At 39.8% G+C, this 24,389-nt stretch overlaps 1 protein-coding gene across 1 annotated transcript in view; it reads right to left on the reverse strand.

The window, feature by feature from the left end:
- Positions 1–491: 491 nt before the first annotated feature.
- The window catches only part of arhgef17 (Rho guanine nucleotide exchange factor (GEF) 17), a 57,357-nt gene continuing 33,459 nt past the window's right edge, over positions 492–24,389 (reverse strand). Inside the window, exons 2-24 of the mRNA XM_079679523.1 lie at positions 17,192–17,269; positions 15,230–15,412; positions 12,821–12,937; positions 11,456–11,548; positions 11,161–11,337; positions 10,818–10,868; positions 10,492–10,601; positions 10,185–10,270; positions 9,768–9,886; positions 8,475–8,682; positions 8,177–8,250; positions 7,951–8,034; positions 7,519–7,622; positions 7,284–7,393; positions 6,787–6,906; positions 6,438–6,705; positions 6,135–6,221; positions 5,786–5,853; positions 5,351–5,499; positions 5,085–5,259; positions 4,896–4,991; positions 4,470–4,646; positions 492–4,350 (exon numbers count right to left, since the gene is read on the reverse strand). Coding sequence (XP_079535649.1) covers positions 4,142–4,350; positions 4,470–4,646; positions 4,896–4,991; positions 5,085–5,259; positions 5,351–5,499; positions 5,786–5,853; positions 6,135–6,221; positions 6,438–6,705; positions 6,787–6,906; positions 7,284–7,393; positions 7,519–7,622; positions 7,951–8,034; positions 8,177–8,250; positions 8,475–8,682; positions 9,768–9,886; positions 10,185–10,270; positions 10,492–10,601; positions 10,818–10,868; positions 11,161–11,337; positions 11,456–11,548; positions 12,821–12,937; positions 15,230–15,412; positions 17,192–17,269 — 2,943 coding nt within the window. The 3' untranslated portion in view covers positions 492–4,141. The remainder of the gene's footprint in view (positions 4,351–4,469; positions 4,647–4,895; positions 4,992–5,084; positions 5,260–5,350; positions 5,500–5,785; positions 5,854–6,134; positions 6,222–6,437; positions 6,706–6,786; positions 6,907–7,283; positions 7,394–7,518; positions 7,623–7,950; positions 8,035–8,176; positions 8,251–8,474; positions 8,683–9,767; positions 9,887–10,184; positions 10,271–10,491; positions 10,602–10,817; positions 10,869–11,160; positions 11,338–11,455; positions 11,549–12,820; positions 12,938–15,229; positions 15,413–17,191; positions 17,270–24,389) is intronic.

A 24,389-nucleotide genomic window follows, 5' to 3' on the forward strand; every position in this document is an offset into this window, starting at 1 on the left:
AGATACCAACAATTACACAATGAAAAAGGTACCATCCCTATAGAGCCTTTGCTCTACTTCCGAGATCGATGTAGGTAACGCCTTTTATTTGGCAAGAAGTAGCGAAGCCCGAAAGAATCAACTATCGACTCTGTTTGCAGTTCATGTTTTGTCAGACGTCACATCCAACCACATTTTATTTCTTTATTCTTTAAATTATTACAACTATGATAACTCAAATAAAAATAAACTGTAATAAAATGAAACACATTTGCATTTTAAATTAAGAGATTAATACATTTTAAGAGACTTAAACCTCATATTGCTGAAGACCACCAACCAAATTGAATTTCGAAAATATTTAGATGATCAACAACTATTTTCACACCCTTCTAAAGTAAGTAATAATTAATCGTTGTATTATAATCAATAACATTTTGATTTTAATTACAAATAAATAAATAAGGAGACCCACCGCTCATTAGGAATAAGAAAGAACAGGCACAAACCGGCACGAGTGAACTGATTTAATTACAAAGAGGAACCCAGAGTGACAGAACGATAACAGCTACATACAGTAAGTAACTCTGATACACTGTAACCATGACAAATGCATCCCAGCCAGAGATAAACAGAGTTTAGACCAGGTAGATTTCCTTCCTGTAGATATTCGTAACAAGGCAGACATACTGTATGTTTTGGTGATAACATGACTACCAGTGAAAACATCAATGCCAATTTTTTTCCGATGCTATCTTGTCTTCTCTTGGAAAGATCTGACAGTTATAATTTAAACATCACTGACAACGCAAGCCAGAAAGGAGGGGGAAAAAATACAAACAAACCTTACACAAATATATAAAAATATGCCATTAGATTCATATCAACAATTGAGGACCGTGGGTGCAATATTTACAGAAAAAAAGGCAATATATACCGATATTTACAACAATAAAGACTTCTTTAACATGTGGGGAATAGAGGTTACTTAGCTGAGAGTTACAGTGATGATAGGATGAGTTTGATGTGAATGTGAATTAAGTGTGAATCCTCTGTTTCTTACACAATATGCTTAATTCGACTAATCCTTTTCAAATTAGACCAGGATGCATGCTTCTGTAAAATCTTAAGTCTTAAGTCAATACAATGGGCTGCAACTAGTGAAAATAAGAATATTATTTCTTCTTTCTGAATCAGGTGAATCAAAAGTAATGGACTTCAACCACGGTAGAGGTTTCCACCAAGAACATTAAGCAATTACTTATTAGGTAGGATCACAGTTAAAAAAAACATGCTGCTCGAAAAGCGCTGGTATCAGCAGGGAAAGCATATCAATGTTTCTTCACAGAAAATAAAGAATTAACTCCATTTCTCAGGGAGGTCTCCATTTCCCTACAGCCAGTACAGATAAACAGCATTTTAATGGGTCACTTTGCAGCTCTTGGCTCTGGAAACTCAAAAATAGATGTTGTCAATTAGAAAGAACTCACAAAATCAAACATAGGCCTACATCTTGCTACGTTAGAGGATATTAGAGGAATACTTTTTTTAACGTAGGGAATTATCTTATTCACTTTTCGCTTAGAGTTAGATGAGAAGATAAATACCACTCTCAAGTTGGCTTCATTAATGTACAGCCAGCTATGGGCTAGCTTAGCTTAGCACAGATGGAAACAGCTAGCAAGCTAGCATAAAAGATTCACCCACCTGAACCTCTAACCTGAACCTTTATGAAATAGGTAAAGAAGATATTATGTGATCTGTGAGCATTTAGGCATATTCCTTTTTTGTTTAAACTTTCCATAATAACTAAGCTAGCCGATTCACATTCCATTTTGATTGTGAGTTTTTATGCTAAACTAAGCTAACTCCGAGTCCTGGCTGTAGAGAGGCAAAGAGCTGGCTAGTTAGCTCTTTTTACAATAACAAACCAACCCTCTTCACTGTTAGCTGCTCTCACAGTAGGATAGTTAACCCAATTTGAATGCATTTGGGATGGCTAAGGAGAAATGCCCAGATGGCTGGCAAAGTGTAATGAGGTTTTTTAGGATACCACTTAAGACTCAAAGCCTGAGGTTAACTCAGTGTGTGTTGTGTAGAAGGACAATTCAGTCACCCTTCACTTCCCCAAGCATCTGCTTTAAGTAGTGTGAGGGAAAGCTGACTTTTCACTGTGTGTGTGTGTGTGTGTGTGTGTGTGTGTGTGTGTGTGTGTGTGTGTGTGTGTGTGTGTGTGTGTGTGTGTGTGTGTGTGTGTGTGTGTGTGTGTGTGTGTGTGTGTGTGTGTGTGTGTTTATTGGATTAACCGTTAGCCTTCTGAAGGCACTTGTAGGTGGCTCAACCTTTGCCCTTCGACCTACTCTGTATCGTTGGCACTCTATTGTCCCAAAAAACAAACCACACGCATGTTGTTCTCCAAAGATCAATGTTTCTGCATTAGGAGCATAAACAATACATCTTATAGTTGTATTACCTGTGACTAAAATGTCACAATGGATCTTAAAAAGGTTGAATATTAGGCAAATAATTGTATTGGCTTCCAAACAGGCATGAGGGGGACTTGTTCTCTTTTTCTTCAAGATAAGTATTGAGCTGTGTTCAAAGACAATGCTTTGCAAAGACAATGACAATACTCGTTCCTTTTTAGATTGTTTCTTTACATTTCTGTGTTCTTCGGAGTCATACAACTCCTAAAAAACAACCCTGTATTGCGTATCGTACCGGACAATGAGTGGACTGTCACACCCTTGCTGTGTATGTCTGTCTGCCCAAACCAACTATTCCCATCTGTCTAGTCTGCTCATCAAACCAAGGCTTGTTTGTTCTTTAACTCAAACACAAAAGGTGAAAGCTACATCTTCTATAAATTAAGTGCTGTAAAAGAATGTGCTAAAATCAAAACCATAAATACTGTACATTACTATCGTTATCTGCTACCACAGCCCAGCGTCATAGAAGTCAGTAACATCAGCTCCTGATTTCTGCTCAACAAACTTAGATTTCACTGCAAAATAAATCTCTTAAGATCCCTTAATGTCAAAAACTGTAACACATACAAGGCTTTGGCATAGTCATGTTAAGGAGGAAAGTCTCCTATGCACCTTTCCTACTCAACTCCAGTAGCAGGCATCATCCATGTTTAAGTTTCTTTAAACTGACAACAAAAATGAAATATGAAAATCGGATACCATCTGATTATCTGTGGAAAACACACATTTGTTTTTTCACAAATGTCTTCCAATTCAGTGAGTGAAGGCTGTGCATTAATGTGCGTGTGTATAAGTCTTGCTAAACGCTCTTTCCACATATTGCACTTTTTAGTCAATCTTTCTCTGCAGGAGAAAAGAGGTTTGTAGCAGTCTTATATCTTAAAGCAATGATCATGACGTAGATAGTATTACAACCCTTCTATGACCAGAAATCTTTATCTCTATTCTACTACCTGAACTTCATTCCTTTAAAGCTCACAGACTGAAACAGAACCTCTCTCGCAAGCATGAGCTTTAGCTGCAGAAAAAAAAACACAATTCAGAGTATCCATGAAACTACAGTCTGTGATGTTATGTTTTACTAAGTTTCCATTCATATATTTGTACATGACATTAACCTCCGGTCCTCAGGAAACATTTTGTCTGAAGTTCAGGCAAGGGTCAAGTGATGATGGAGTAAAGGGTTGACGTCAGAGTCCAAAAACAAACAGAGAAGTGATGTATAAGGACAAGTACACACTTCACTTGTATGTCCTCTTATAATTTCCTGTGCAGTGACATTCTACACAGTCCAAATCCTCTTCTGTCAAGTTTCATTTTCGGCTTCTCTGTCTTCTTCTGACTCCTTCACTAAAATAATAGTTTTTTTAACACAATTTTCAAGACAATATTCACAGAAAGAAATCATCACATGCACAGACACCACTCAGTGAGGAATAACGCACACCATCAGAAACATTACCATAGTCTTCTTGAAGTGATCATATTCATTGGTAAGTCCAGGAGAAAGGTGACAGCCATATTGTGCACATAGAGACTGGAGGACTGAGCAGAAGACCAAAACAACGACACCAAAAAGTGAGGGTCCCGGTGGGGAAAAGGACAGGAGCGTGTGCTATAGTTCTCAGATTGAGCGAGTTTGGGGCAGGTTGTTCAAACCGGGGTTTATTGTCTCAGACCTTCCAAAGTAAAAGATGGTTGGTACTGTCATCCCGTCCAACTGTTTCACTGCTATTCGTCAGTCTGAAGTCCTCATAGCCATCACCGCCAGAAATTACTAGATGGTTTGTTTTTGTAGGGATGTGGGCTGACGCTCGACGACGCGAAGAGTCGCGCCTTTGGAGGTTTCCATCAACTGTGCTGCTGCTCTGGGATTGGTTGCCTAACAAACAGAGAGTAGGGATTAAAGGTAATGGGAAGGCACAAGTGAGGATAACACTACAATTTCCTACTGTGGGCAATAGATAAAAGTGCACATTAAAAATGAAAAACAACAACTACCTGTGGATTCAGGAAGTGGGAAGTTCATGTCAAACCCTTCTGGTAGTTCGATTGATGTCAAGAACCGAACGTGGCCAGTGTGTCCTTGAGCCGAGCCCATCGGCACCTGGGGGGATTTCAATGTCCCAGCCCCCGTTCCTGAGCTCACGACTGGGATCCCCAGCGTAAGGACGACCCCTGAAGAAGAAAACCAACTTAAAAATATTTCATTTTTAATCCAATAAATCTATTAATTTAAAACACAACATTTCTACCATTAAAGAAAACACATATATACTTTGCAGGTGAACGCACATTTAGCTTGCTTCCAGACCTCTTTTATTTCAACCTAAATCTGATTTGATTTTATTATGAAGAGAAAATTATCATAGATTTTGATTATCGGGTTAATTGTGTTTTGATTTCTTATTCTAAAAATGTTTTTACCTGCACTGGTGCCAATCCACAGCAGATCTTTACATGCCAGCAATGCTGTGATTCTCAGACAGGCAGCTTTGTGCTGTCTTATGATTGCATCGGCACCTGAATGAAAAGAAAGAAAATAGATAATGGGTTAGAAGTCAGGGGAGAAACAGTGGTGAGGATGAAGGGAGTTATTCCCTATGTGTCTCTTACCTGCAAGCATCTTATGCACAGCAGGCGCCACATCCACCTCTGTCAGGCTCTCCAGCGTCTGAGCGTGGTACAGTTTGACCAGGGCACTGCCCTGCAACGCCAACCAAACACCCTGACCGTACGCCACCATGCAGGTCACACACCGACTGCTGTCTGTGCCCACCTGGAACCAGTGCTGAGAACGAGAGAAGAAATGTCACACACACTGTTGACTAACTGCTGAAATGTACTCAGTTGTACACACATCCTTATATTCTTCCACTTACCTCTTGTACCAGTGTAGTTGTGTTTAAAATAAGGATTCTGTTCTGTGAGCCACACCAAAGCCTTCCTCCCACAGGAACCATTTTGGTGACGGGGCTTGTGGGCGTGCCCAGAACTAACGTCTGAGAAGACTGAGGGTCCCAGAAACTACCTGCAGATTTCAAATGAAAGGGGGTGTTATTCAGAAAGACTACCAAGGGAACAGAAAACATACAAATGTCATTATTTAGTGGATTTCAAGTAAAAAGTATCTCCTTAACTTCCTCAACCAGGTGGGACATTTTTTAACCGGTAACAGACAGGGTGCAGACTAGCATGGTAGCATAGTATAACAGTTATTTGAGCAACATGTTGCAGAGAATAAAAGCTTCAGCAAACACATAAACTAAATAGAACGGAGCTCAAAACAACCAAACTTGATCACTTTCCAAGCTTACCGGCTTCTCTCTGATAGACTATCACTTCTCCATTGGCCAAGGACACAAACACTTTGTTGTCAAAATACCTAAAGGAAGAAAAAAAAAAGGATGCTTTCAGAATGACAAGAAAATAATCATTATTTAGGTTAGGCACACAAAAAAAAGAAAACATTTCTAAAAATACAAAGAGTTATAACTGTGAAACATGTTCGTGGACACTTATATAGCAGGAACAAGAAAGTTGAGACGATAAGAGACAAAACTGACCAAGAAATGTCAACCCACTACTAATCCATCTTTTTAATTTGTCTAATGAAGCATGAATTCTGCTATTTAGTTTTGAAAAGTAAGGCTGGAGGTGACTCACAGTATACAGAGGATGGAGGCTGAGTGTTGCATCTTCATGCTGTTCTTACGGTTACGGATGTTGTCTGAGGACTGGTACACGTGGATGCTGACGGGAAACAGAAGCGTTATAGGAGTTTAGGTGATGAATCAGTACAACAATATGCATCATTTGTGAGTAGGGTTGGAAGTTATGTCCATGTGGGAATGAGCTGCTGGCCCATACAAGTCATTAAAGTCTCATAACTTCACTTTATCGTTCATTATTGAGTTTTAATTTAGACTGAAAGTTATGTCTATGGATGTGTGTGTCTGTGTCGCATACCATCCGTCCTCTGTGCCCAGCCACACTGAGCTCTGGTAGGCCTCCGGGTCGATGCTGAGCAGGTCCTCCAGGCTCGCCCTGGTGAACGAGCCCCGGGAGGAGCGGCGCATGGCCCGGCCGTCCATCGGGCTCTCTGTGTGGCCGCGGCCTCCGGCGCCATCACCCAACATCCCCGGGGCGCCAAAGGAGCTCGCCACAGGGAACTCCTGCTCCTCTTCACTGCTGGTGGTCTCTGTAGCCATGTCTTTGGAGCCTGGGCCCTCATCATCTTACGGGAGGACATTTGAAAATATAAGCCTATGGAGTGTATGCGGTAAGTGTGTGATACTGAAGTGTGTTCTCTACTTACTGCAATAGCTGGAGGAAATGGTGGAGTGACTGGCCTGACTCTTAAGAGTGGAGGAAGGGCTGGGCGAATCCTCATCATCAGTGTCATCACTGTCGAAAGGAACAAGCTCAGCTCCGGGACCTGGAAACAATCAGTAATACAAGTCAATATTACTCAGAGGATAACATTAGGGCAAAATAGGATTATACCATAACAGTTCACACCCCGGTTTGTTTTAAAGTATTGTTTTACATAAGCTTTGGTAATTTATTTGATATGTATTGTATCATGTCGTGTTGTGTGGTTATGTGCTTTAGTAACTGTTGTCTTGGTAATGCTAGGACACTATTTGCAAAAGCCTGCCCAGGGATAGCTGATAAAAAATAGCACATTTGCAGATTCTGGCATATTTTCATTGAGCTGGAAATGTTGATTATTATGCAATGATTCTGTTGAATAAACAAAAATGAATAGTAATAGTTGCTGCTTGTCATGTTGTTAAACCTTTATGGACCGACCTGTGGGTTGCTCCGTCAGCTCCACAGATGAATGAGCGATGGAGATATGGAGCTGTTGCTGGGGAGGACCAGGGGCTCCGGGGGCCAGGGTGGGCTCTGATCCACGCTCCCTACAAGATGAGTCATTGGTGTAGAATAGAGATTAAGTCAGAAAGAGAGTCAATGAACCACTCAGGTGCAGGAACTTAGGTGGGTTTTTGTTGCAAGAGTGTTTAATGTCTAAGTGTGTACTGACCTTCCCTTGAGTCCTGGTACAGCAGCGATACATATGATCCTCGCTGAGCAGACAGCAATACAGGCCTCCACTGTGGGCTCATCTTTGATGTTCAACAGACACACCTGAACGGAGAAAAAATAATAATCAATCAGAGAGCGGCAACCTTTACCTATCTTGCAATCTTCATAAAAGGGACAAATATTTGTGTATCTTTCCCGTAGTTTAGATCTGCTTCAAATTATTATACGTTCTTCCTCTGCCCATGCTACACACTTCTGCCCAGTTTCATTGGGCAAGTGGTTTTTCCATAAGCCTACTGATGAACTAATCAAAACGAAAATATAACATCCTTTGTGAAGGCAATAAAGATGTCCTCTAAGTATCGATACTTGTTGTCCCCTAAGGGGCTTTTTGGTTTCATTATAGCCACATTTAAGTGTTTTTCCTCACCTGTCCCACGTATCCATCACTGTTGCACACCCACACTTCGCAGCCACTGTCAGGACAGCTGTGGCTGGGAGAGGCACATGAGAACTGGAGACAAACAACAATACATGAGTGGATATAACTTTGGAACATCTGTAGAGAGCTTGTCTGCAGGTATGAACTGAATGAAATACATTGTCTGACATAAATCTTCTCCATATACACAGCAGATAATCCGTGTTGTTCTCACCTGCATCCCACTTCGTGTCTTCATAATAGGAATGGCCTTCAGAAACTCTGGGTTCCACTGGTCCTTATTCATTGCTAAATGGATGACAGAATAACAAATAGAGCAATTCAATAAGGTCTGGGCCTAGTAAATCCTAGTCAGACTCATTATAGGAATAACATCATAATTATATTATTTTCAGGAAGTCATTATTAGAAAACTAATTTAAGGCGCAGGGCACAGATAAGGAATTATTTCTCTCTTTTCTTTTACTTTAAGCTACAGTGCAGTTAATAATGTTTTATCTTTTTTTACTGACCTAGCTTCTTCTTGGCGTCTTCGAAGGCCTGTTCAAAGTGGGACCGAGTGTCAGGTGAGGTGAACTCGAACACGAAGGTGCTCTCAGCGGAGGCCGTGGTGAACTCCAGCTTTGTGGGCAGGAAGGTCATGCTGAAGGCCAGAGACTGCTTCTCTGACAGCTCCCTGTGCACCGAGCCCATCAGGTCCTTTATCACATCGTCCAGCGACTGACAAGAGCAAGAAACAAGAAGAAAAATAAATATTTGATACATCCCTGGTGACCATCACCATTGGCTGTCACTACAACTTAGAACATGAGACAATAAGAAATGACAAAGGCCATAATACCTAAAGGCTAGGGAAGGCTAAGCCTTTCCAAATATTTGTGTAACTGCATCCTGGTAAAAGAAAAATATAATGTATAATGTTTATGTCTTTGACATTAGCGCTGCTACGCAGCCACCTGTGCCCTGTACTACGAAGCCAGTTCAACAGACCCTGGATAAGTTTGAGTTATTAACTAACCCTAACAAACGCGCTCTCGCTAAGCGGTCCTACGACGCTGGTTATCAACTCGGTAAATCAAGCCAGGGTTTCTCTCTCCAGCTGAGAGCGCGTTCACGTGAAAGGGGCGGGGTTAGCAACATTTGACCAATCACAAACAGGAACAAGTGTAGTCTACTGACAGCGCAGCATCATACAGTACTTCATTAATGAAAAGTAAACTAATATTAGATAAATCTGAACTTTAATCACCCACGACTTAAATATATAATCCAGGATACAAGCCACATAGTTGCACCTGCAAGGTGAATACAGCTGGTAACAGAAAAAGTGTTTGAATGCGTACATTATGATATCACTGCCCCGTCTAAGACACGAGTGGATCTGACTTTAATTACATTTGACTCAAGTGTTTCGTCAAACTTAATGTGTTGCTTAAAATAATACTTCTGCATACAGTATGTGACAATGTAAGTGTTGTCCAGATACGGCTCGAGAAGCTGACTCAGATAAGGAAATATATGATATAGTATGATATTAGCCTATATGATCGATGATCTGATTGATAATGTGATATGAATGATAAGTGCGACACGTCGGCTTCTTCTCTTCATACGGCAGTTTAAACTCCTTTATACTTAATAGATATAAACTCTGCACACTGAGCCGTTGTCTCTGATCAGGCGGTGCTTTCACTGAGTTGATCTCTTTTCTATAGACGCCGGAGGCAGGCAGCGTCAGGTAAAACAAGTTATTTAGCCTTCCCAAACCTGAGCCTCACGCGCCACCTATGGTTGGTGCACAGTACCTGGTGTGGGAAGCCGAGGGTCTCAGAGAGTTTGCTTATCTGACCCAGAGTGCTGACGTCCTCGTCTAGTCGACTAATCATCTTCTGGATACTCTCCTTGTTTGTTGCCTGAGTCGAGCCTGATGAGTTCAATTAAAAGTGTTAAAGGACTGAACAGCATTACAAAAAAGTTTAAACATCTAAAGTAAAGTAAATGTTTTTAATTTTAATATTGATGAATCTGTAAACTGAGACTTCCTTTTTGTGTATTATTTTTTTGTTATAAAAAAGAAACAGTGTTATTATAATTCCAACGCAGTCATGAGACCTATTCAACTTGGAAACAAAATAATAAAATAAAATAAAAGCATTGCAGTTGCCTGTGTGTTTCATGTCCTCAGCAGCATGAGATCTTAAGATGAATCATTGTACACTTACTTTTCACCACCTCCACGTCCTCCAGAGGAAGCTTCCACAGGAACTTGTATTTACTGGAAGTATCTATGACACTCGCAGCAGAGTATCTGAGAGTGAGAGGGCAGCAGAAAAAGACACAAAAAGAGGTCAATAGTAGCAAAATGTTGTCAAACATTGTAAAACATTTGTACCTTTTGTATAAGAGCAAGGGGCAGTGTTATTAGGTAACTGTCTTATTATAGTGTGTGTGTGTGTGTGTGTGTGTGTGTGTGTGTGTGTGTGTGTGTGTGTGTGTGTGTGTGTGTGTGTGTGTGTGTGTGTTGCCTACAGGCTCATTGAGCTGCGTCTTAATGAGCCAGACTTCCTCTTGAGAGTGGTGCAGATGATCAGATCACTGAAGAGGAAGAGAGATCGGTCTTTCTTCCCACCAACGGTCTTCTAAACCGAGAGATTAAAGAGAGATTAAAGAGAGGGGAAAAGTTCAGAAAATCTTCACTCTGGCTTTTGCACATCCATGTAACAATGTATCAATATAAGATAATAGAGCTGGCCTTCATTATTTCTATTAGCTTGACTTCTTTTCCAAGACATTGGACACATTTTGAAACCTTTCTTTGCTACAAAACATTTGTAAATTCAGAAGGAACTTCTTACCGCCTCCATGACCATTTCCTGTCTCAAGAACTTCCGCTCAGGGTTCAGAATCTAACACAAACACACAAAGATAAGATCAACACTTTAAAACATAGCAATTACTTCAAACTTTGGCCATTTGTCTCTCGTATGGAATCAAATATCTGTACAAAAGCTCTGTGAACTTAACACGGAGAAAAAAACAATGCAATAGCATGATTGTGTTGGTCCTTTTTACTAACTACTTACACTTTATGATGAATAAATAAATCTACAATGGATGATGAAAATAGTCATATTTAACATTAAAGAAGGAAAACCTAAGCTCTACAAAGTTTTACCAGTACATTAATAAATATCTCACATGTTCCACTCCCTCTATGTGCGCCTCGATCTCCTGGATGACCCTGGCCTCCCTCTCTGCCTCCTCAGCGGAGCGACGGCCCTTATTGATCCTCTCAGCCAATCGCTTGATGTCCCTCTGGGCGTCGAGTAAGTACGAATAGTCCGGGTGATCCTCTGGGGTGTGCTTCAGCATGTCCTTGAACAAAACAAAACACACAAAAATGTTACGATCTGCCTTGACATGAGATTCTGGTAACTAAACCCAGAATGAGGCAACTTGCAGTATACAGCACAGATACTTTGAGAGGACTCACCTTCACCAGCAGCTCGTATCGGGGAATCCTCTGGACTGGTTTGATCATCAGATCACCCAGAGCCTGTTTTTCCTTGTTCTCCCTCATGTTTTGCTGTTGGGGTGAAGAAAGGAGGAGGTTAAAGTGGACCTATCATGCTATATTTTTATATTATATTGTAGGACCATACCTATATAAAGGTATATTTATACGTTTTATTTTTCAAAATACCAAACAGATCATGCATTTCATCCATTCCTCATTTCGCTCAATTTAACACTGCCTTTCATGCTTGGATTCAGTGAGAACAGCACCATCTGGTGGCCTGAAATATGTACTACAGCGTCTCCAGCGCTTTCGAACGGCAATGTCCGTGGCTGTCTCCTCCTGATTGGTGGAGTTGGCCCAATAGCCGTAGCGCCACTTCTGTGACGTCATAGAAGTGTTCAAATCTGGATCAGTCTGTATCAGATCCGTTGCAGCCCCTTTTTTAGAGATTTGGGTATGGAGGAAAATAGATAGGGTTGTGTTTTCTGACACTTGGTGAGTTCCCTGACACACCGGGGACACATATTCATGTATAAAAGACGTACAAAGGTGCATTTTGCATGATAGGTCACCTTTAAGGGAGAGTATGGATATAAGAACATATGAAAGAATGAAATAAGTCTTAGTAACAAAATAACTGTCTCTAAAAGCTGGTCAGTGTTGCATGTCACATCTCCACCACAAGATGGAGGAGTGGTTCCACTGAAAATAATCCTGTCCGATTGAGAGCTGGAAAAGGACATGACAGCTTTTTCTGATAACATTTTAGCATTTGAGCTCTTGTCTGTGCAACAAACATGCGGTTTTCCCCATACATTTATTTCTAAAAGGCAAATCACAGAATCAAAGTGTAAAATAATGTTTTACTTTATTTAACTATACATTTTGCTGTTTTTTTTTTAAGTCAAATGATCTGGTTAAATAGTTTTAAAAAGATGGTTTGTAATTGTTTAATGGACAAAATGTTGTCTTCAATTAATGTATCATACCCGGAAAGAAAACACTATATTTACTTAAAGAGAATATACATTTTAGTAATATATGGTATCATGAAAACATCTAAGGTCCTCCTGATCTCCTAAACTGTTCCTCAAATTACATTTTATGTTATCTGATTTAGAAAAAAAATGAATACCAACATGAACAAACAGGAAGCACACACACAAAGAAACACACATTATTCACAGACCTACAATTGACAAACAGTGGCATCAGTTCCAGGATCTTAAAGCTGGTTAAAAGGCTATTTCCAGCAGACACACTTGTTTCTAGTGTTCCAACACATAGGAGCAGCTGCCCAGACTAAACGGACATCCTGTGACTCAGTCCAACACTCACCTCCAGAAACTTGTGAAACGCTGGTTTGGCCTCCTTGGCAATCCTCACAGCATCTTTGGCATTGAGAAAGTTGTCGATGTACGCTGAATACATATTAGCTAGAGTCTCTTTGGAGAACTGGAGAAGAAGAGGAAAGTAGATTTAAGTTACTATTAGTACAGTTTTATGTACACTTGTTTAAAATCAATTTGATGGCAGTCCATTGAGTTTGTAAAGCTAGAGAGTTATTGAATTAAGTATAAATATATTCAAATAAAAAAAGTATGCCTTTTTATGTATATTTATATTCCCTGTTACTTTTCAATATAGTAAGATGTCAAGTGTTTTTCCTTTTACGTTTTAAGACTCCTAACACCTCCTACAAATAGGAGACAAATAATTGTTTCAGTGCTACTTTAATTCATTTTAAGCCTATTATATACCCTTAACAGCTAACATTTAGGACATTTTTAATTTCTCACTTTGTAATTAAATCATAATAAAAGCTGAAGAGAGCTGTAAATGGAAAGATTACCAAAGAAACCTTGGTGTAAGTATTTTTTTTTTTAAAAAGAGGTACTTTGAGTCCCTCAAATCCAGCATAAACACATGCAGGTGATTCACCATGAACTGCTTTTTGTACAAATAGAGGGTGACAGAGTTAAAAAGCACAAAGTGTATTGAACGTCAGAGAGTAAACAGCTTTCTACCCTTTTGTGGAATAACCTCGTGGGAGGGAAACTATTGTAAGTATCTTTGTCATAACAGACGACAAAATTATGATTAAGCTGTGTCTAAAACACACAGAACCATTGATTCAGGGCTGTGAAATCTATTTGATTGATATTCTTCACAAATGTATATATATTTCTGTTCTCTGAAGCTAACATTGTCCGCAGACGATCCAGCAATGATTCACAGATGCTAAATAATCTGCCACTTCAAACATGATATTTGATATTGTGCCATTCTTTGACACGAGAACATAAAAACTCTGCCCCGTGTGAGGCTCGAACTCACGACCTTCAGATTATGAGACTGACGCGCTGCCTACTGCGCCAACGAGGCCTGAAAAATATATCAGCTGCAGTCGCTCTAAAAGCTGCAGCGGAAACAGAATGCGGGGGAGGATTGAGTGAAGCAGTGGGGGAGGGTAGCTCAGTCTGAGCAGTGTGGAAGAAAGATCTGCAATGGCTTCACCCAAAGAGAAAAAGACCCTCTATTCTTCCTTTCCTGCATGACAATATTCCATTATGTCTTGATATTGGTATATTCAAACGTTCTCTTTAAAAGGAAAACCACAGCAACGTATAACACACAAAAATTGTATGCAATGAATCTGTGAATTTATTCTTGTAAAGTCTTGTAATATTTGGGGATTTTTTGTTTTATGGTTAGGCCAATTGTCCTCAACCTTCTTCTTCTACTGCTTGTAATTCAGTTGGGCCGTTTCCCGCATTTACGACATTGTTCTTTTGTGACAGTTTGTGTCTCCAGTGAGAGTCTGTGAAAAGGTTTTATTCAAGCTGAGAGGGATAACAAAAGCATTAACATAGCAAGAGAGTGAGGGTTTTTCCCACTCAATAAAAAACAAAAGCTTGAGCCACACGGCATTCTGGTCTATTGAAACTGGGATCTACTGTGCATTTCTGACTTCATGTAAACTGTTGGCTTCTTTCCTTCTGAAACACTGAAAACTTTAGCCTAACACTGATGTTTTAGAGAACTGCTTTTCAGAATCTAGGTTAAGAGCCGCCCTCGGGTCATGGGAAACTTTAAATGCCAATAGGTCACCAGGAAAACAAAATATTAACCAGTGTTGCCAACTATAGGCTGTCTCCGATTACAAAAAGCTTCCCTCCAGCCCACTCCGCTGTCACTTGTGTTTTTAAAAGAACGTTAATTCATTTAACCTTTCGAGTCTGTACAAACCCTTTAAGGGTATGTCATGTCAGGACAAGTAGCTTTACTGCTGCACCAATATTTGGAAAAACACCCTTGTTTTAGGAAAACATTGGAACTTAATTCAAAGTAAAACTCTTATCTTTTTTACCAGTTTTAACTTAAAAAAAGGGAAGAAAGAATTTGAATCGTTTTCTAGAGTCGAATGACAGTTTGCTATCAGACTTTAAAGGAAATTCTATCCCTATCTTATCTTACAATGATAATAAAAACAAAGTAACAAAAGAACAATACAATTCTCCCCGTCACGGTGCATTGAAACTTTAGAGGGGAATCAGGTGGACTTCAAGGTGCTATCATTACTTATGGTTGATTCATATATTTGCATTATATCCCCCCTGGCCTCACTGTTTTATGACAGATGCTATTAAAAGCAGTAAAGTGTTTCTGGTACTAACAGAGGTAATGCTTTGCACTTCTTATCATTAAAAATTGCTGCTTAGGACACCTTTTGTCATCTCTACTCACTGATTTGATGAGGAGATGTCCGACAGTCTGTCTATCGTGCCATTGGCTGACGCAGCCAGAAACTTGCTCCAGGAAGTACTCGTGGTGCTCCAAGATCTCCGGGATTTGGTAAAACATCTCGTCCACCAGCAGAGGGTCCACTATGGAGCCGCTGTCTGGCTGTTTGAGAGGACGCATGTAGCCCTGAGGGGAGAACACAAAACAGTTTGTTACAGACCATTTTGAATATTTTTTGTTGGCTTAAAATTTCTTCCAGCAGTCAGGACTGTTTGGGTAATTTCATTGGTGAAACTTCTGTTGTTCTGTTGATCAAACATTACAACCCTGAGCTAAACTTTTTATTTAGCCTTTATTTAACCTGGTAAGATATGTAGGACAGTGTTTTTGTGACCGAAAACCTTGCTGCTCAAAATCACAGTCAGAACTAAATGACGTGAATGCAGCACAGGCTGTGTTGATGTGAATGCCAAAAAAAAACGATTAAGCTTTATTAAAGTAGGTACATCCGAAGTTTCTCTGCTTATTATTTACATCATCTTATCCTTCTGTTCTTCTCCTCTTAACTTTATTTCCTTTTCTTTCTTAGGTCTCAAGGTGCCTCAATACACAAAATAAATCAGCTTTTGTAGGTTTATTAGCATCTTAACAAGTCTGACTATGACACATACTCAAAACACTGAAATCCAATAAAGCTCAGAGAAATTTAGAGATTCAATTTACTGTGTAAAACAGACTCAGACAGATGCGACCCAGAGGCTCCGGAAGATATTAAATCGTGAGTGGCTCATCGACTAATTTATGACACATACTGTATGATGACTAATCCAATCTGCAGTTTTAAAAAAATATAGAGAAGAAAGTTGGGATAAAGAGAACTTAAAGCTTTTTCAGAGCAGCAGTGGTTCAGCCGACACAATGGCAGTTTTATATACATGGTTAATATTTAAACAAAACGTATTTCTTAGATTACAGGATGAGGTTTAAGGTATCGTTAGGGTTGTATGGGGTAAAATAAGCATGTGGTTACTTTTGACGGCAACAGGGTCTTCTAAGTGAAAATCTTTTGTCTTTATATTCCCACTTTATGCGTAATAATTATTACGCCCACTAGAGGTCCTCGCCTTACAATGTTAAACCTCTGTGATCCGGCTATAGAAATAAAGGCCTACTGAGTTGATTTAGAGTTAGAGTATGGCCATTTAAACTCTCTATGTTTACCATTTATCGAGCTAATACAATTCACAGCAGGTGCTGACAGGAACCTCCCAAAGTTCCCAAAAAAGGAACAGAAAGAGGCAGATTTAAACTTTGGACATTAGCGCTATAGAGCCGTCTCAGCTGAACCGCATCCGACACTTTCCTTCAGGGATCTCCACTCTCACTGCAGTCACCGTGGTAACACTTGCTTTCACTGTGTCACCATGGGAACAGCCCAGGATTATTCACTTTGTGGCCACACATAGAAACACATGCATGTGGAGAGAAGTCAGTGAGCATGTGGAATATGCATGCACACTCACACAGATTTCACACAGATGTATGCGAGCCAACACTTTAAATAGAGACAGGCTATACAACAGGTAAGTTAGAAGAAGGTGAAGAGTGTTTTTCTGACAGAGAGATAGGGTGCAGCTAATATTTGGGGTAAAGGTTAGTTGGCTAATGAAATAGATAGGTGTAGGGTATAGGTGTGTGTGGGCAGATAATGCTGTTGACAGTGAGACAGTGTTTAGCCTAACAGGATAAATGACAATAAGTGGATTACATAACACCTTATGTGTTACCTACATTTGTGCTTCACATCCACAGTAATCTGTTAAACCACCTGTGTGTTTCTGTCTGTGAGTGTGTGGTGGCAAATCAATCAGTGAACATATTGTTAGCTCAGAGATGTAAGAACCGAGCTGTGTATGAGCTAGCCATGTGTGTGGTTTTTGAATGAGTTTTTTGAATGAGTGTTACCTGAATGAGACTTCGGAGTGACTCCACATATGACTGCTCTGTGTCCACGAGGGTCATCATCACATGTTTCCTCATGTCCTGTAAAAACAGAAGAAAGTTTATCATCATTTATCATTTATTTATATCATCAATGATCTATACGAACAGTCTACTAAAGGCACAGCACCCAAACGCACGTCTGTATTTTAAAAGTAACTAAAATGTTAATGAATCAGCCCAAGCTCCAGCCTTGCAAGGCCTTAAAGCTTGTTGTCAGTTTAGTGGCCTATATTATAAAAATTATTATCAAAAAGGCAAACATAGACAAGACTGCAAAGATGTTACGACACACTCACACACACCAGCACCCACACACACACACAGACCGGATTATAGGTCACTGGGGCCGGGAAGTCCACAGAGGCAAAACATGACTCCGCTGTTAACTCTTACAATGACTCGTGATTTATTGAAGTGCAAGTGAATGAAAACTCTAAAAACTCATTGAAGGAGAAAAAAAAGCGAGTGTGAAACATACAGAGACAGATAATGGAAAAAGGCGGCTAAACAAATTATAACAAAACGTGTAAATTGATTTTGTTATGTACACCTTTTCTACGCCACAAGAGACACATTAACACATTATTATTATTAACACACATTAAGAGCTAAAAGACAAATATTTATGAAAAAAAAGCTCCATCTTTCCTCTGTTAAAATGTGATGAATTCTATCATATGACTTGAGACAGGCTACGTGTATGTATGTATGTTTCTGTTTGAGTGTAGAGAAGGGTGGAAGAATAACAAAGGGAATATTTGGATCATGGAACAAGTCAGCCATATTATCTCAGGGGTCTCAGGGGAGTATCCCAAAATATTCTGGTACCAAACACATCTTATAAATATCACATGGAGCCACAGGCAAAACCCTATGGTCCATATGTAACCACCATGTCTCCCACTGTCTGACACACACACACACACACACACACACACACACACACACACACACACACACACACACACACACACACACACACACACACACACACACACACACACACACACACACACACACACACACACACACACACACACACACACACACACACACACACACACACACACAGAGAGAGGAGTTTTCCTTTTCCTCTCCTCCCCTCTGCCAGCCCCACTGTGCCCTATAAATAACCAAAACAATAACTTCCCAAAAAGGCCATGTTTAGTGTTTGGCATCTGAAGAGATCCCAGGGGCGCTGTGGGGTACCACCCGAGGGTGAAGGTGGTGTGTGGATGAGTGAGTGTGTGGCATTTATTGTGTGTGTGAGACAGATAATGAGAGGAAAAAGAGAGAAAGCATAATGGGTGTATATTGAATTTTAGATGGACCTGTCTATCAGCGACTCATACCTTCTTTCAAATTATTTTCAACAAGACCAACCATCAGAGACAGATTTAGACCACGTCTACTCTGCCCGGAGACACAAACACAATGGAGTGAAGGAATAAACCTAGGGCTTAACATGTGCAAAGTGGGTAACACAATGCCAGGGTAATCATACAACTTTACTGCCCAATTACCCTCCACGCATCCATTCAAAATACATCTTTATACACTCCCCTAATACAGTAGGCAGCAGCCAGCAGCCCTGCATCACAGTTTCTCACGTGTTATTTAACAAGACTTTTATTTTATAATTTAGTTGCCGATGTTTTGGTTTTTTATCTGACTATTTATGTACGACTTGTTTTACAATAATAATTTTTTTTTTATATCAGAAGAAAATTGGAAATGTTCATCTCAATTGGACCCTATGCTAATATGGTATCATCAAATAGTTTTCACACACACACACACACACACACACACACACACACACACACACACACACACACACACACACACACACACACACACACACACACACACACACACACACACACACACACACACACACACACACCTTTTTTTGCAAATCAAACCTAATTTACGGTAACGAAATTGACGCATGCACATCAACTCTTTCTTTCTCTTTTTTCTTTATTTAGATGTCAGCCAAACAAACACACATACAGAGAGAGAGAGAGAGAGAGAGAGAGAGAGAGAGAGGGGAAATTATGCTAGGAATGCTAGTTTAATTTTGCTAGCAGTGTTACCATAGAAACCCGAGCAGAGAGGCTGATTGGTCGCCGTGGAGCTGAAGTCAGAGACACCCTCAGCTCAGTCTGAGAGTCCAGCCTCAGAGCAGCGAGTGTGTCGAGTGTAATGACAGTCACACACTGTTACTGTGGGGCTTTGATGACACAGCATGAATCACTGCTTATTGTTTTCTCTTGTTGCTCACCAGGAGTAACTACTGACATGTTATTCAACCAGTTCTAAGAGTCAAACATTGTCACTTTCACAAGATAGAATTTTTGTTTGTAAACAACGTTGGTCTTGTCTTTGTGAAGAAAAAAATCTGTCAGATAAAGCCAGTGATGATGGCAGATTCAAAACTGGTCGAAAATGAAAAACACTTTGTTTGAAAGTAACATTTGTGTTGCATAAGTTAACTAAAAATGATACTGTAGGGTCAATGTTGAATCAGGTAGGGTTCCCATCATTTCTTCACTTTAAAAAAACTAAACGTTATTTATAAGACATTTTGTATGACTTGACTATGTCCATAGCATGCATGAACATCAGATCTATTGCCTTAGCCGACAGAAAGGCCTGTTTTTAGATCTGGATATACTCCAACATGGTTGATCGACACTGGACACCCAGTCTGTTCATACTACAACAGGCGTTTGCACACAGTGGCATATATGACAACAAGTATAGATACAGATATATAAACAAATATATATATATAAATAAAAGATACAGGAGTGCAGCGGTAAGGAATATTGGCTATTAACGTGCTTCATCTCTCAGGGGCAGACCAAGATGTGGGACATAGGACTGTTTCCCTTTTACTGTGCAAAAGACAAAAAAAACAAAAAAAGGTTTTGGAGACAAATCCCAAAAGTTCTTAAGCCTAATTAGCACCTGCTGATATAATTCATGACTTTAATCTGTCATCGTGACAAGTGTCTCCCGCTATTACTCATGATTGTATAAATGTCAGTTAATTTTGTATTGCTTTATTAGCATTCAGAATACATAAAACACGACCAATACTGTATAACTTATAAACCTAAGGATTTACCTATTTTACAGAGCCGAAATCTTGAGATCCTAGCTTCAAATTATTTGTAACCACCCAGATCTCAGGAATGATGTGGCCTGAAGACAAAGAATGTGTTTTGTGAAATTGAATCAGCCCAAAACAGCCAAGATCTGTTTAGAGAGACAGGTCTGTACATAACGGTGAAATGGGAATTCACACAAAGAGTCGCACAAAGGGCACAAACATGCCCTAATATGTTAAGTTTCTGGTTATTATTTTTCTTAGACACAGTCACAGGTTACTTGGTATTCAGGGTTGTGGTCTGCACATCTATAAAAGTGACAGGATAGACCCCTCAAAGTCACTTATTAACAGTAGAGCAACACAGTGCACAGTTGGTGTGAGCAGTACAGCATGTTCCCATGTTTCCCCCTGGGAGCCCTGGTGGCTCGATAATGGTGTGGACACAAGGGGTCCATAAAGTCCGCTATTCCTCACAACTGCAACCAAACATTACAGCATGACAGAAAATACAACATACACCAGAGACAGAGCACATGCAGCTTTGTCTAATGTCATTCTGTTTATAACTATTTGAGTAGCAAAGGTCATGCTGTGTATCAGCTATGTACTGTCCTATGCTACACTCAGCAGCTCTACAGACTGACAAATAGACGTAAATTATTATTATTTTTTTTCTTTTACAAGATTGTGTGATGCAATACCATCTATTTCTCAAAAGACTTTGTGTTGCTGCTCACTTTGTTTTTTACATAAAACTGTACAAAACTGTTCGTTTGTTTGACAGTTTGACATGGCCACACTTTGGTGTTCAAGTGCTGATACATTTAATAAAACAAATGCCATAGGAAGTGTACAATTTAAATACAATTTGTATGTATTCATTTTTGTTAGAAAATAATACAAAATTGATCTTTATGTAGCTGTTATGTACTGCCAATCTATTATTCAGACCTTTTGCGAGAAAATGACTGAAGGTCTAATCCTTCTTCCTTGTCTGCCTTAAAAAAACCATCAAATATTTTGTAAGGTCACTTTATTTTCTCTCTGTGACCTTTGCTGCCAACAAGAAGACCAGGACACAGCTGTGCAGTCTGTATCACTTTGAGCTCAGAACTTCTCATCGCTAACCATGTATTGCCAACAAGGTTATTTTATGTCGCTTTTTTAGTAGCAATAGGCGCGTTCACACCGCAGTACTTTTCCCACTTTAGTTCCGATATAGTTCCGAAATGTCGCGTTCACACCAATCTGTTGGCAAGAGCCGGAACTAAAATGAGTTCATGAGAACCTTTTTACCCCTTTTTCCATCCCTGCTAGAGAGCAGGTACTTTCGTGGGAGAAAAAGGTTCCTATTTCTGATTGGCTGGAAGGATTGCAAACCACGGCCCGTAAAACTCCCAAAACGTTTTGGGAAGCTGCCATTTTATTATCCTTGCATTAGCATTATTAGCATTGGCCCAGCGCAGAAACGCAGAGAGACTAACTTATGGCAACACAAAAGAAAACATGTGTCGCGTTCACACCAAAAAGAGCCGGAACTAAAATTAGTTAATCAGAACCTTTTTTACCCCCTTTTCAGTCCCTGCTAGAGAGCAGGGACTTTCGTAGGAGAAAAAGGTTCCTGTGTCTGATTGGCTGGGCGGAATGCAAACCACGACCCGTCAAACTCCCAAAAACGTTTGTGAAGCCGCCATTTTATTATCATTATTAGCATTAGCATTAGCCCAGCGCAGAAACGCAGAGAGACTAACTTATGTCAACACAAAATAAAACATGGGAGCGGTGGAGATGAGGAGGTGCCGGCGTTCTGGCAATTTACTCAGCCAGTCCCCAACTCCGAGGACTTCCGACCGGGATTTCGGGTGGCAGTATACGCCGTGAAGTTGTTTGCGGCCTGCCAGTAAACCCAAAGCAGAAGAAGAAGGAGTGACGTCAGCAGCTTTATTTGCCTAATCCTCCCTCAGGGACTTATTCCGGTGTGAACGCGATCTGTTCATGAACTAAAGAGTTCTCATGGACTAAGTTCTGATGAACCTTTGTGGGAAAAGTACTGCGGTGTGAAAGTGCCTAATGTGTCTCAAAAACATGTGATTTTTTCCAGCCCTAACATGGGCAACTAACAGAATTACTCAATCAGTCACTCTGAACAGTCCTTAAAATCACTTCAATTTGCCAGGATAATTATAATCACCTATGAGTGTACCGTGGGCCTTTCATTCGTTGGAGACAAGTTTGAATCAATGAACTGCAATTAATTTAAAGAAAAAAGTATATCAAATGTTCCCCTTGATTATTATCAGGAATCAGGGAAATGTAAATAAGAAAAAATAGAATATGCATTTATTTTTCTCTTTTTCACTTCCTCCCTTTCAGCGTTGTACGATTATTGTTTAGCTAAAGCCAATAGCCGGATATATTACCTAAGCAGAAGCGGAAGGAAATGACTAGCAAGGCAATCCAACAGGTAAGAAAATATAGGTGTATGAAGTATAAAACACGAATGTTGCCTTTTAATGGGGGGTTATGTACCAGCCTTTTCCTGGTTTGGATTAGAAACGGTCTGGAGCCTCTGTTGACTGGAAATGGTATTTCAAAATGTCAAACTATTCCTTAACTGTCAAACTGTTCCTTTAAATTAGTCAATACAAGTGTTATCATTTCTTAAAAGCTGTATAGCACAGAATAACATGTACTTTTCTGAAGTCACTTTTTTCCCATAATGCCAGATTCGCTTTTGCTAAGTCTACGATGCTATTGTCATTTTCTAATTTGCTAGTTTTTGCATGTGGCCAATGTACTGAATATGTATCCCAACATCAGCAACATATATTACTATCTTTAGCATCAATACAGGCTCTACTTCCCCAAAACCCATACTGGTCTGAGGTCTGTTCTCAAGTCATGTCTTTGAAAGTATCAGCGACAGAAAGACAGGTCTTATCTCTCCTCTCGTCGCTGCCGTCACACCTCTCCACCCCTGCCGCTTTCAACCCCCCTCCGTGGCGACTGTATCCCCTGGCAACAGCCTGGATAAGGTAGCAACTGGCAGCCTCTGAGCCCAAAGAGAAAGCATCCTGTATTCACCTCATCATCTCTTCCGCTACAGTATCCAGACATCAGTGTAAAACGGAGATGGATTTCACCTCATCTATATGTTTTGAGGTCCTGAGAGAAGAGGAGTCTCTTCCTAACTTCTTCTTCAAACTTCTGCCTTTCAGCAGGGTTATGTATTTCTGCTATGCAGATGTAAAAGACAGCATATGTGTGTGTGTGTTTCTATGTGCTTCCTTCCTTGTCATTTGCACGCCACAGATTGCCCTGACCTACTCTATACTAATGAATCCTCATCCTCCGCAAACTCGCCCATTCCTAACCTCTTATCTTACAACAATGTTTGCACTTTTTACACTATGACATAAAAGTCAATTATTATTTTGTTAATTGGCCTTACATGATGGGTTGTCTAATGTGAATGTTTGCCTTTATTCTTTAATTATATCAAACTAATAAATGTTACTTTTGCACGGCAAGTTGAGACTCTTCAGGAAATTGATGCTATTTATGGTTTGAGATCTTATGGTCCAAAGAATAGATTGAAAATAATCAATCAGAGATTTATCAGTTAGAATTCTATCATTATTTTAAGGATTTTGACAAAACCGATCAACATTTCAGATTAAATAAAGTCTAGTGTCCTTATCATGGCGAATGGTTAGCATTATTTTTAAAAATGCATTAATTATGGGGAATTGTTATCTCAATGGAAAAAACAAATTTCTACAATAATAAAATAAATGTAGCCCTTCATATATTGATTAATCTGAGAGAAAAAAAGCTCCCTTCAATCGCTTGATGAAGATGAATAGGCTGGTTGTGAAGCATAACTACACAGCTGTGTTAAAGTCTGCAGTGTTTGTGCCCTCAAATGATGTGTGGATGTAACCTGTAACCTGCCGCCAATCAAGCTTACCAAACCCAAAGTATACGACAAACATAGTCATGGCAAATTCTGGTAGAGTTAAAAAAAATTAAACTTTA

Source organism: Notothenia rossii (genome assembly GCF_949606895.1).
Source record: "Notothenia rossii genome assembly, chromosome: 4".
NCBI classification, from domain to species: Eukaryota; Metazoa; Chordata; class Actinopteri; order Perciformes; family Nototheniidae; genus Notothenia; species Notothenia rossii.